We start from the raw sequence: 13,609 nt of genomic DNA, 5'->3' as shown, positions 1-13,609 counted from the left end.
GAAGTGCACTCTGCGCTTCTGTAACACCAAATCAGGTGTTAGATAGAAGAAAACAATTAATAAACGTTTCACTGCATATATGCATGTATATGTATTTGACAAATAATCTCTTGAACTTGAACTTGAACATGTTATCTCATTTTATCTCGGCTTGTCATTTATCGCGGTGCTTTGTGACTAGGCATACGAGACGCTTGATCAGTGGTCAGGAAGTCTATAAATAACCATGTGAAACTGAGAGCGCCATCCATTATTGATCAGGATGAGGTCGACTTGGTGAAAATTGCTGAATTTGAAGGTGCATGCCCACTCCCTGTAGATGTCACAGTTGCATGTGCTTATAATGCTTGGAACGCTATGAGATTTGGCAATATGACTTAATGAAACCTTATTTTGACTGTATTTATTTATTGTCTGATCTCATTCTGCCTCGACAATGATCAAGTAACATCTGTTTTTGATTTTGGTTCTGGTTGTGCTTCGCGCCTTTGCTGTCAGAAAATAGTTTCCGTCTCTACAAGTGGACCATCTATTGCCTTTTTAGATGATTGCAAGGTGTTGACCATGGGCGTTTCGGCGGGTTTACACGATTGCGTTATCTTTGTGCAGAAACGGCCTCATTAAAAGGTGAGGTTTGGTTTCACGGCGAGGACGTTGCGGCCCTTGATTAAACAGACCAGCAGGGGGAACCATTATCCAAATGATGTCTTACCTTCAACTACCAGCACGATATGTACAGTACAAAGTCATCAGCAGCCTGTTAGACAGGTTACACCCAGAGTCCCTACCTAACCAACATCACTCCAATCCTCACCCTGAATTTAAATAACTGTTGGACGCCTATGCCAAGGGATTACTTTGCCCATGTTTGAAACGGAACCAGTAAATGTTTAAACAAACAATCAAACAGCATTTGTCAAAATGCAAGAACAACATAGGCTTGAGCCCTTGACCTTGGAGCGTATTATCTAGGCTGCACAAGGGCCAAGGTGACGCTCAGATATTACTTTTACCATTGTTGCCAAATAGGCCATTTAAAACCTGTTTTGTGATAGTCCACAGTGCCAAAAAACACAATTCCTTTGTTTTTCCATTACATTCGGGTTTTAAAAGGGACACATTTACGAACAGCTATTGGTGAAATCCGAAAATAACAATTAGCCGTATTGTGTAACACGTAAGACGGTGAAACGTCTTTGCAGGGATTACCTTACCGAATTTTTAATTCCGCTAGCTGGAAGAAAATAAAAAACTTCAACGCGGTCAGGTGTTCTGCCCGTGACATGTGGGAGAAACTTTTGAATGATGGACTTTACATCAAATGAAAATTTTCTCAAGCCTTTTAAAATCCGATTTGGTAATTTGTTTTATTAGTTGGCTGCGGAGGGTGCCAGTTGCATGGAAATGGGGATATAACTGCCAATTAGCAAAGGCCTTGAATCAACTATAATGCTCTCCATTGGGATGACGTAACTGGCAAATATCTGTACTTTTACTCCACTACATTTCTAGCAGCCGTTACGTTTGTATTGTTTTTTTTTTATCTGTATTGAATAATGTGCTGGATCTCTCAAACTGCTGATTCAGGATTTGTCATTAGGTCCATTTTCTTGACTGCGACATCACCCGTACCGTTTCCATGACAAGTACTTTTACGATGAATACTTTCAGTACATTTGAGAGCAAATATTTGTATACTTATACTGAAACAGGGATGGCAGTATGGTACTTTCAAAATCGAGCGAATAGGGCCATTTGTGTCAGGCTATTTGTACCTCTTGTGTGGCGGCCTGAGTACTTCGTTGTTGTCGTTCCGCGTTGTCGTGGACACCCACTGCGCATGCCCAATTGGCCCTTTCGCGCTGTCAAACAACTCGTGAATATGCAAAACCGCGCCGACGCCTCGCGAATCCGATTGGTCGACCCTTTCCCCCGTTCCCCCGGATGACGTCGCGGAGCTGCTTTCCATATATGGTCGACGAGGCTGCTCCCTCAGTTACGCCAAGTTTGCGGTTGAAACATCAACACTGCGCCGCTTCTTCCCTCTCGCCCCGTAGCGAGGAGCCGCCGAACCGCCCGCACGGAGCCCAGAATGTGAGGGCGCCCGAGTCTTGGATTTTATCTTGGGGCTCCGGGGGGCTACTGGCCTCGAACTTGGGTAGATTTTGTCAAACGTTCTGGAAAGTGCCGTTTTGACGGGTCGGATACAAAAGGGGGGGAGAGACGCCGCCGCTCAACGGAGAAGATGGTGAGTGACACTGAGACGAATCTGTATCGTTGCCCGGTGATCTCTTCAGCTTTTTTTGTTTTGTTTTGTTTTTGTTAGGAGAACATATTAAATAAATATTATAAAATTCTATCATTTCGACCAATATGTCTTTCTTTATTTATTTATGAATTTATCGTTTTTTGGTATTTATTTTGTAATTTATTTTGATTATTATAATTTTTTTTTAATCCCAACCCCGAGCGACATTTTCACGAATGCCAGTTCATAATGGTTTCTGTTGTTGTCTTTTTATAATATCCACCTTCTACCGCCTGGATTCTCACGATGCCAGTTTCTGTTCATGTGATCCATCCGTCCATCTATGTGAAACTCACACAGAGAGGCTGGTCTCAGTTTACGCATCATTTCCAAGATCACGTGTAGGAGGACTGTGCGGGTTATTTGGACTTGGTTCCCACTGTTTGCAGACGCTGGTCGTCAGTATGTCCTCTTCCCTCTGTGCATCCCTCTCTCCTCTCTCTCTCTCTCTCTCTCTCTCTCTCTCTCTCTCTCTCTCTCTCGTTGTACAGCCCATCAGCCTCACTCTGTTATTCCAGTCCTGGAGTCAGTGACTTTTTGACATGGTCCTTTTCCAGTCACTGAACACAGTCCCAGACCTGCTCATTCATTGTAGGATTTTTATCCCATGCATAATGAATATGTAACGAATGGCTTCTAGGTAGACATTTATCAATACCAAAAACACTCGGGTGCATCAGGTGCAACACCACCATCACCACTACCACCCCTTTCAATTAAATAACCGGTTACTCTTTGAACAGGTGTGTGTGTGTGTGTGTGTGTGTGTGTGTGTGTGTGTGTGTGTGTGTGTGTGTGTGTGTGTGTGTGTGTGTGTGTGTGTGTGCGTGCGCGCCTGCGCTTCCTTTGAGATATGCTGGTGCTGTAGGTACATACAGGTTTTTCCTGGTGCATTCCCTGCAGTAGACAGACACGCCTTGGGCTCGTCACAGAGGAGCTTGTGTGGTCGCCCTCCTTCGTAGATTGACAACCTCTTCACTCTCTACAGTCGGACCATTGCTGTTTGATGATGGAGGCAAAAACTGGTTGAAAGTTTATTTATCTGTACAACACAACTTCTCGACTGATAGAATATGTCTTTTTCTTTTCATCCAGGGGTCATGAAGGGTAGTGTTAACTTTCTTGAATATATGAGGTTCTTAACATAGGGTTAGGCATCACAATATGGTTTTTTTTAATATATATCAAACCAATGTCACTGATACGTGTGTACCAGAAAGTCCTGTGACAGCAGATACCAGATTTCAATACCTACATAATGTAGTTAATCTTATCTCATACATAAATTAAAGAAAGGTTTTGTACAATAACGGTAAAGGTGTCCTGTCCTCATATTTTGGGGGAAAGGGAGGTTTTAAACTTGCCAGAGATGTGTTTATTTTCCAATAGTATATGATCTTTCACTCAGTATTTGTTGTCCAAAAAGCATTGCCTAGGTACCAGAATTAAAACATTTAAACGTTACCCAGATCTATATACATGGATGCTGATTAATATGTGTTTTGGACATCTGAAATACAGCCATCGTGGTTTGATTGGCACAAATAATGTGTATTCTAGATAGCCCATTTTCACTGTGAGATTGTCTGCATACTCAGAACGGAACCTGCTCATCTGGTTCACAGAGGCAGAAGTTATGGACCAACGTTTTACATAATTTACGGCCATACAGTACAGTGTACTTGCACTTTAGTCAGAAGTTAGAATCACAAATGAATACAGATAACAAATTTAACAATAATTATCTGACAATATATTTAAAAGACAGGTACCCAAAACCCTTTATAAATACGATCTTCGGTATTTGTTCAGTGAACCCAGATGCAGCATACCTTTACATGCTTCCTCTAATTTCAGAGTGCGTTCCTTCTTGTGAGGTAACCTTAATGATGGTGGTGTATCGTCCAAACTCTCTCGAAATGACTGGTCTACCAAACTGAACTCAGGGTGTTTCGGGAGGAATCGAGGAAAAGCCTCAACACCGTAAGAAAACCAGACTTGTTTCAGGAATTGATAGGTGCAATTTTTTTTGCCAACTCAGACCTTGGGGTCAGCCGCCTGTACCTGTCTCACACCTTTTTGGAAAGACGGTGTCAGGGAGACGCGGTGGAGCCGTAAGTGCGTGGCCGCTGTGACGAGGCGAGGGTGCCCTGTTATTCAGAAAGAGGGGAAAATAGCAGTCTGTTGTACTGCCTGTATGGAATAGCGCCATGGATCATGGCCTCCTTCCCTGCCAGATGCTGAAAAGTAAGTCAGTATGACAACAGATGGTTTGAATTAGCTTCTTCTACGGGGAGGTGCATACCCAGTAACCCCCCCCCCCCACACACACACACACACACACACGCACACCCCCCACCCCCACCCCCATTTCAAAGCTGTTGCTACTTTTCCAAACCCATCACTGTTGAAGAGATTTGCAAAGGAATTTTAGCCCTCGCTCTAAAAACAGGATGAACATCCAGTCTGCGGACCTGGGGAACTCGTTAAGCGTGTCACTGTGGTTCAGTAACCGTACACACGTTTCATTTTGCATCATTTCAAACCTTGCTGGTGTCCATAACAAACATATTTTCACTCATGAGATTTTGGTGAATGTGAAATTCATATAATCACTTTCTCCTCATTTATTTGTATTTAATATAAACATAGATATTATTTGCATTATGAGTCTGTAGTGTCTCCCGCATCATTCTCGAGGATTTTGAGATTTAAAAGCTAAAATAACCAAGAATTAAGCATAAAAACACACAACATTAGGTGAAGGAATTGTGAGATTAATATTAATATTAATATTAACCCCCTAATACCGACGCTGTGCTGAAACTGCAATATTTGATGAATGAATGAGGTATCAGGAGGTGATGCAGGGAAGGGTAATAATATTGAATTTATTTTGCACTTGGGGGACAGTTTGCTGTAATATTCCTTCATTTTTGGAGAGGACATCATTTGGCATAATTAACTTTGATATCAGATGCGACATGTATGATGATTTGATTTATCTTAATCACTACTTTGCAAACTTTTTTGTTTACAAATGGCGTCATCAAAAAATGAACCAAACACCAAACATTTAAAAATGTATGGGGACAATCAGATGTTATTCCCAACCATTGTGTTGCCATATTTTTCTTTTTTGAAATTCTTAATTCTGACATATAATCAAGGCAAAATCAATTGATATTTATTGCTTGGATTTGGTAGAAACTGACTATTATACAAAATGTACCTATTGCATCAATGTTGTGTACTGTTTTGCTAAACATTTTCAGGGATTCCTCAATTTCACAACCAATTATTTTCTTGAATCCTTAACTTGTTGTCTACCTTGAATATCCTTGTAAACCCAAACCGATCTGTCTGGATTCTGGATAACTAAAGTGTTCGGATCTGGGCCAACCATTATACTTTATATTGACCTCATTTTGTTTGGTGTATTTAAACTGTAAGCGCTCCTCTAGTGATGGAGTCTGGCTTTTCCTGACATTTTGTCTCGTCTCTACAACAACAAGAAATGGAGACGTCCCCCCTCGATGTACTATTTGTCAGAGTAGGCTCTAGAAAATGTTTCCAAAGTACACAGTGACGGAGGAGGAGTAGATGGTCAAGCCAGTGTCTATATCAGGGCCCTGAACCTGCTGCAGTGCGACTGTGTGACAGCACCACCCTGTTTTCACCCAGATCAGGTTCACGCGGTTTTGTTTGGCCAATAATTAAACTGCTCCGGGTTTATCATGTAACCTGTGTGTCTGTTTTCACATCGTCCAGAGGCAATGCTTATTACATTCTTGTCAGTTTGAATGAATTAAGCGGTTTTAAGGATGTCTGTTTGAAACAGTTTCACATTTTTATTAATAAATTACAATTCCAATGTATTTTTGGCTGTATAGCCTCCAGGGTTTCTGTAAGCTAACCTTCATGCGACCAAGCGTGACTTGAGTACATGGTATTTTATGGCTTGAATGCACCAAAAGCCTTTGGTATGGCAGTGTCTGTGATATAAAAATGTCAAATTGTCCACCTTTACAAATCTTGGCATTTTTAACCTCTGCCCTCATATTAATATGGTCAAAAGGTTGCCTGGTTTTACTATTGCTCTTTCAGCTTTCATAATTAGAAGTGAAATATGTCATAATATTATGTTATAATCTGTGCTGGTACAACTTTAACAAACATTCATCTTGACTTATTTTGGTTCTCGGCTCTTTATGGCCTGCCATAAACTTCTATTTGCATGTGTTACTTCCTCCATGGCACTGTAATGGAACAAGGTCACTCCAGCTGTGCTGTTACTTGGGGAACAAGTGTTTTTTTTGTGGATCCAATGGAGACCTTATCAGGCCTTATTTGCTCAGAGGCTGCTTGTCCACCAGGTTACTATTGTTTTCACCCTACTTCCCTTTTCACAGAATCCTCACTGACGCATTATATTCCTACAATGGAAATAGGGTTATATGGTTGCATGACGTTATGCATGCATCCCGATGAGAAATGTGATGGGAGAAGAAAGTAAGACAACTGAAATAGCAAATCCCCAACCTGTTTATTTTTCATTGTGATACACGACAGACATATGAAACCCAAAATGAACCTCCCATTAATTCTGTTCCCCTTTGTAGAAGATCTTTCAGAGAAAACAACCCAGAATTTATTTTTTATTTTTTTTACTGTCAAGTAATCAAAATGATCAAAGAATTCTCAACAGATTATGAATTATTAAAAAAATGAATAATATTGAAAAAAAGAAACATCGTTTATTTATTGATGCATTCATCTAGTTTGTTTAGGAAATGCATCCAAAGGAGTGAAGTAAAGGTGAAGTTTTTAGGGCTTAAATTTTAAGAACATTTACAGATGACAAATGAGCTCGTCCCTGCTTCTGTTATTTCAACATAGAATATACAAATATCGCTGGGTAAACACACTACTGGTTTGAGTTTAGATTATTTTATTTTTTTTCAACAACAGCACTGATATCAACAACATGTTGCTTTTTCCCAAATCACTATTTTAACAATTTGTTTATAGTTTCCTGTGGATTTACTATCCCTCAACAATCCTTTCCACAAATATTATGCTCTTGGCAGTGTTCATTACTGCAAGCTTCCACGTAGACTTCTTTCGTTAAGTGATTTTTTTATTATTATTTTTTTTCCACTATAACTTCTGTAATCTCAACCTTGCACCACAACAACAATAACATTCTAATGGGGCCATGTGTGTTCTTCAGCACTGCCCTTTCCTTTATTTTTCTTTTAGCACCACTCCAGCGGGGCCAGAGACGTCCAATGTTTTGTATATCTTTTAATGGGGCAATTAGTGCAGACTGTAAGCCCCGGCTGCTTCTGGCTGAAGCCTCATTCATTCAGCTGGAAGTCGTCTCGAAGATACCAGGCGTTTGACTCCAGCAGTTAACTTCTCTCTTGGCAACCGGCTCGTTAAAAATGCTACCCACGCCTCTGATCGCCTAAATTGTGGGAAATGTCAACCCTTGATCTGCTACTGGAGTTTTTATTATCAAGTTAAATGAAACATCTGTGACATTTGTGGAGTTTTTTGAACTTCGGAGAAGATTGAGGCAATTAAGGTCAACGTGTAAAACAAGGAAATAAAACGACTATTAGGAATACTGGCGAATTGTTAACCCACTGGAAAGATATTATTCCTTATATTTGCGTTTGTATATGTGATTATCTCCAGTACTCCTTAATGTGCCTATTAATTTCTTTCAGTGTTGATGGGCGAAGGAGTAATGCAACCACCTTTTGAGTTTTAATCCCGAGTTGCTTTTTACGTTAAAAGTAATGGAAAAACACAGAATATCAGAGAGGGCTTCACAACATTCCTGAATCATTGGAGGAGTATTTCCCAGCAGATGTTGGCATTTGCCATTGTTGGAAGAACTACAAGTGGACCTGCAGTGTGTGCTATATACAGTACATGGTATCCCAGATGGAATGGTTTTTTTTTGTTTTGTTTTTTGTTTTTTTTGAAGATTGTTCATATTCTGTATACCACCAAGATCAAAAATGTGTGAGAACCAGCCCACCCTGCTATTTTACAGTGTGTAAATTGGCCCTGCCACTTCTCTTGTGGTTTGGTTCACCTGGCTGTTGGGTTCTACTTTAAGAATAGATGATAACTGTAATGGCTTTTTTGTTTTGTTCCAAAGTATAAATAAGGTATTTGCATGGTTTAGCTTCCTAGTTGGACGAGTTCATATTTGAATGACTGAAACTTGAGAGCATGCCCGACTGCGTTCTTGCACAGGAAACCGTGTCTATGAATGAGCAACCGCTCGAAATGGTTTGTTTACACTCAGTCAGTAAAATACTCTGGCCTCCATTGTAAAATGCTCCTTGTCTTGGTTTTCTTTTGCACCCCACCCCAAACCCCAAAGTCTTTTATATTATATCTCAGTTACGGTCTCTTTGACAACGTCATCTATTTCAGCAAACTTGGTTGGATTACTGATAATAAAAAGCATGAGCTCTCAAGTCTATATTTGGACGAAGGAAAATGTTGCAAAAGAAGTTGAATGTGCTCCTGTCTTGGTTTACACACGGTCACATTGTCTCCTTGGAAACCAAATACTCCTGGTGGAGAGCGCTGCACTGCAGGCTCAGCACTACCTCAACCAGGTAGCCAGCGGCTGCTTACGCAACAAAAGGCCAGGGAAAAAAAAACAAAAAAAACCACCACACCCCTCCTTATTTTACTTTCTGAACACCTTTGTATTCATGTCTGCACATAAAGTCAACACACATACAGTAATGGTGCAGGAAAGGTAGCAGAAGAGGAATAGGCATGTCAGTCTAAATAAATGATGACACTGTCCTCGTTGAAGGCGAGTCGACACTTCCAATGCCGCTTTGCCCGTGCGATGAAGTACACCAAGTGAAATTGAAATACCTTGAGAGTCTCATTGTCCTCATCCATTTAACACTCTGCTCCATGTGCAGGTGTTTATGGTTCTCAGAACAACAGTGGAACGCTTTGGTCAGCGTAACTCATATTTCCAAAGCTGAGATCCGGGATGGCAGAAGCTGTTTCCAATGCTTTTGGCTTACTGTTTTTGCATTAATACGGAGTTTTTATTGTCTAGTTGGGAAACCCAGACCAGCTCGGATGATGTGTTTTGACTGGCGAGACTTTCGTTCGTCCAAGTCTGGTGAGGTTTGTCGGGCTTGGCGTAGGTCACGGCTCTCCGCTGCCCGGCTGTATGTGTACCCAGGGGTGGAACGTCCACATCAAACAACAGGCCCCTGCACTTGGAACCATGATGTAATCAAGGTCCAGCACCATCTGGGACTTTTCACTAGCACCTTACAGTAGGGGTGTGTGTGTGTGTGTGTGTGTGTGTGTGTGTGTGTGTGTGTGTGTGTGTGTGTGTGTGTGTGTGTGTGTGTGTGTGTGTGTGTGTGTGTGTGTGTGTGTGTGTGTGTGTGTGTGTGTGTGTTTTCAATTTGCAGTGACCCTAATGACCATTCACCTCCCTCAAAACATGGAAGGAAGCTATTATGTTCCAGTTTGTTGTGGAGAATTTGACCACAATTCTTAGGTGCCAATTTATAAAAAAAATGTCGTTATGCACTTCACTCATTTTAATTTTTGGATTCAATATTACAATGTAATGCAATGGTTTTGCACTCAGTAACTTATCAATAACTGCTAGCAGGTTGTCTGGTAATTGAAGGGTGTCTGGTTTGATTCCTCTGCTGCTGGGAGTCGTGGTATAAAGTGTTAAAGTAGCTTTGAGCAAGACACTTGGCACCTAACTGCTGCCAACAAGCTGGTTGTCCCTCCGCATGGCACAGTGTAAGTGTTTGACTGAGTGTAGGACTGAATGAATAAAGTGTCATTTTTGTAAAGTGGCTGAAGCAACTTAAAAAGTGCCATAAATGTAATTTTGCACTAACTGCAGTCCATCAAGGGATACCCTGTAAAACAACTGAAAGCCAAGCGAATGCACCATTAATCATGCAAGATAGTACTCACCATCACTCCTTCCAAAGTTTTATTTCAAGAAATATATTGTAGAATCCAAAAAATGCAATTTAGCCAAGTATTAAAAAATAGACTCACATGTATTCAAATACAATATAAATATATTCTGTGCGTGTGTTGAGTAAAAAAAAAAAAGTTACGATATTTCGATAATTATGTGAGTTAACTTTTTTTCTTCCTCCAAACACTTTTGGAATGTGTTTCTTTTCAATCACTAGATCTGACTGTGTGCGGCATTGGTAATTATGGAAAGCTGCTTGTATCAGGTCTGAATCTTTTGTCTATTTGCCACAGATGTCTGCAAGAATATAGTATGCATTTCTTTGTGTGTGTGTGTGTGTGTGTGTGTGTGTGTGTGTGTGTGTGTGTGTGTGTGTGTGTGTGTGTGTGTGTGTGTGTGTGTGTGTGTGTGTGTGTGTGTGTGTGTGTGTGTGTGTGTGTGTGTGTGTGTGTAACGACAACGAGTAGTACATTATGTGTTTGTGAATCCTGTGATGGACACTGTCCGTAAAGTTGTAGCAATGTAAACATACCCACTTCCGTTTAGAAAAACACTTCCCCCGCTTTCAAGTTCAACGGGACGAGATGCAGCTCCCGAAAAGGTTCCGCTCTTCTTTCTGCTCTGAATTTCTCCTTGATCCTCCGACACAATAAGACAAGGTGTGTTATGTCAATGAACTGCGAGATATGGTCTCCCCAACAGGTGTAGACTTCCTACAGTCGGTAGGATTGTTATTTGTTCTTTCAAAAACAAATATTGACACTTTACTCCTTCTGGGCCTTTCCACTAATTTTCCAGGAGAACATATTTGTGCAGAAAGCGCAAACAATCTCCAAAGGTCTGACTTGTCTTCTACTTTATATACTTTATATACCCATCAGTTTTGCCACATTCTTTTCTATGAATTTTGGCTTTGTAATAGGTTTCAAATATGATTCCTCAAGTCTTTGGTTCTGCGCTATTATATTACTTATTTTGGTCATAATTGTATATATGGAAGGGAAGTCTTTCTTCTTCTTCTATTCTCCCGCTCTGGAGGACTCTGAGATGCAGTCCAACACATGGTAGGCTCTGTGTCAAATCTGGAGTTGGAAAGGAAATTGGCATGGCAGAGAGAAAAGAGGGGGGGGCGGGGAGTGCCGCTTTTGATATTGAATCAAACCCAGCCATTTCCTGTCCTGAGCGTGGCTTTGCTCAGCACTCTCCATATATGGCCATGGTATTTGCATGAAGGGAAAGCTTGTGCTTATGGATTAGGGACGGATGCAAAAATTCCTCTAAATTGCAGACAAAGGGTTGAGTGAAATTTAAGTTGTAAAGAACTGATTACTGTTGTTGTTTTTTCTGGACAGCAATTGACAGAGGACTATTATAGCAAACTAAAGCAAACATCCTCTAGTGGAGTTTTTACACTGAATTTTTTCCTACACAACTATTACAGTAGTCATTTTGGCCCGGTCTGTTTTGAAAGACATGGTCTAGAAAGCTGCTATGATGTGCTGAAGGGAAGTCGATGGTGGTTCCATGGTGTTGGTGTTGTTACAGCAGACTCCAGTCCTCCCACAGGTGTCCCCCACTGGGAATTGGGAGTGTACAGTATGTGCATGTGTGCACTCTGAAACCTCCCTCATAGAGCCAGAGCAGCCCTTTTTTTTTTTTTTTTCTTCTGAAATAAAGTGATAAAGTTTGAAGTTCAGCTCACTGTCAGAAAAAAACACGGTCAAGGAAGAGAAATTTACCACAAAAATGGCTAGATATAGTATAGCTATTTGTTCGTAACGATTATTTATGCCATGCTTTTTAATGGTAATCGATAATACTGCAGGTTCATAGTCAGGTTTCAGTTTATTTGCATCAAAAAAATGACAGGTGAAATGGTTGGAGGACATAGAACACAGAACGTAGAGAACATAGACATAAAATAATTATTGCTGTGGGAAACTATTCAAGGATGATGCAAATGATAACAAGTGGTGACTAGGACCGGACGAATACAAGTAAAACCTGGTGACCAATGAGAAAACTGTAGGCTATGATTAAGTAATAAACCTTCTTCCCTCCCTCCACTTCCACCATCAACGTGCTACGAAGTACGGAGCTCAGCCCTCAGTATCTCCAGAGTTTCTGTTCAGTGGCCCACAAGCAGAGGACTGTGGTTGCACCGGGAGCCTCCAAGGCATCTTGTTGTAAATTGACAATGCGTTCATGGTCATCTTGTCTTGATTACCTAGGTTAGGTTCAGACGAGGTGACGCAATTCTGTAAATAGTTGACATTCAGAGGTTTGTTTTTTTTCTGCATTCCTCTCCCTCTTGGCTTATTCACGCCAAACATGGCAAGGAGAGGTTAAATACAGCATGTGGCTTTGTTTTGTTTTTTATCTTGGCACAGTGTTTTCTTTATTTGCTTTAATTAGTTTAATTAAGCAAGTCCTCGCTAAAGGTCCCCCGAAAAGAAAAGCGACCAGGAACCAGGGATAGCATCAGGAACAGCAAAACTGGATTTAAGTTTTAAGATGTGAAGCGCATTAAAACCAGAATTTTTTTCTTTTTTAAATGTTTTTATTGGCATACGAGATACAGATAACCGACACTAGCAACCCCTTTAGGTCTCTGTGGTGTGCAATTTCTGTCCTCAACTGAGATTTTCTTTGTAGAACAAAAGTTCAGCCAAATTCTTTCATTGGCAAATTCTTTCGTTGTGGGCATTTGTCAGCAATCATGAGTTTTGCAGTTCAGTGTGACGCTGTGGGAGTCAGGAGGATTAAAAAGACTGTGCTTTGACTCAGTCTATAAAAAAAGGTTTGTCAGTGTCGGAAATTTTGTACCGTTAAACGTGTGACCCTGAATAGACTTGTCTGGCCCGCTGGTGGACGTAGTAGAACGCAGCCTCATTGTTCAGTGCACAGTTTGATGACGACACGTGATGCATCTCATTCATTCAGACAATAGTTAGTAGTCGGGATTGTCCGATTTGCTTTGAACGAAAAGACGGAGACCTTTGTACACTAATAAACATAAATCCATTTTAAAGAGATCCAAAACAGCTTCTAACTAAAACTTTTGACCCGTTATGGATGTCCCCACTTACCCATGAGGAAATGGGTCGCTAAGTGTTACACTTGTAAACCATGTAGAAGACATAACTCAGGACTGTCACGAATGTAAATAATTGTCCATCTCAGTAGAAGCTCAGCCCAGTTCGGTGTTTGGTCTTTCCCTCCTCTTTCATCGTATATTGTCTTGAAGAACAACATTACTTGCTAAGTACCTTTCACACATACAAAAGGCC

At 40.8% G+C, this 13,609-nt stretch overlaps 1 protein-coding gene across 2 annotated transcripts in view; it reads left to right on the top strand.

The window, feature by feature from the left end:
• Positions 1-2,025: 2,025 nt before the first annotated feature.
• The window catches only part of myo1ea (myosin IEa), a 42,625-nt gene continuing 31,041 nt past the window's right edge, over positions 2,026-13,609 (top strand). For both annotated transcript variants that reach the window (XM_079997576.1, XM_079997575.1), the window contains exon 1: positions 2,026-2,248. In XM_079997576.1, the coding sequence (XP_079853702.1) occupies positions 2,246-2,248 (3 nt within the window). In that variant the 5' untranslated portion in view covers positions 2,026-2,245. The remainder of the gene's footprint in view (positions 2,249-13,609) is intronic.

This window comes from Zeus faber (assembly GCF_960531495.2).
Source record: "Zeus faber genome assembly, chromosome: 3".
NCBI classification, from domain to species: domain Eukaryota; kingdom Metazoa; phylum Chordata; class Actinopteri; order Zeiformes; family Zeidae; genus Zeus; species Zeus faber.
Note: the sequence above shows the minus strand (reverse complement) of the source record. Positions and strands in the feature narration are given on the sequence as shown.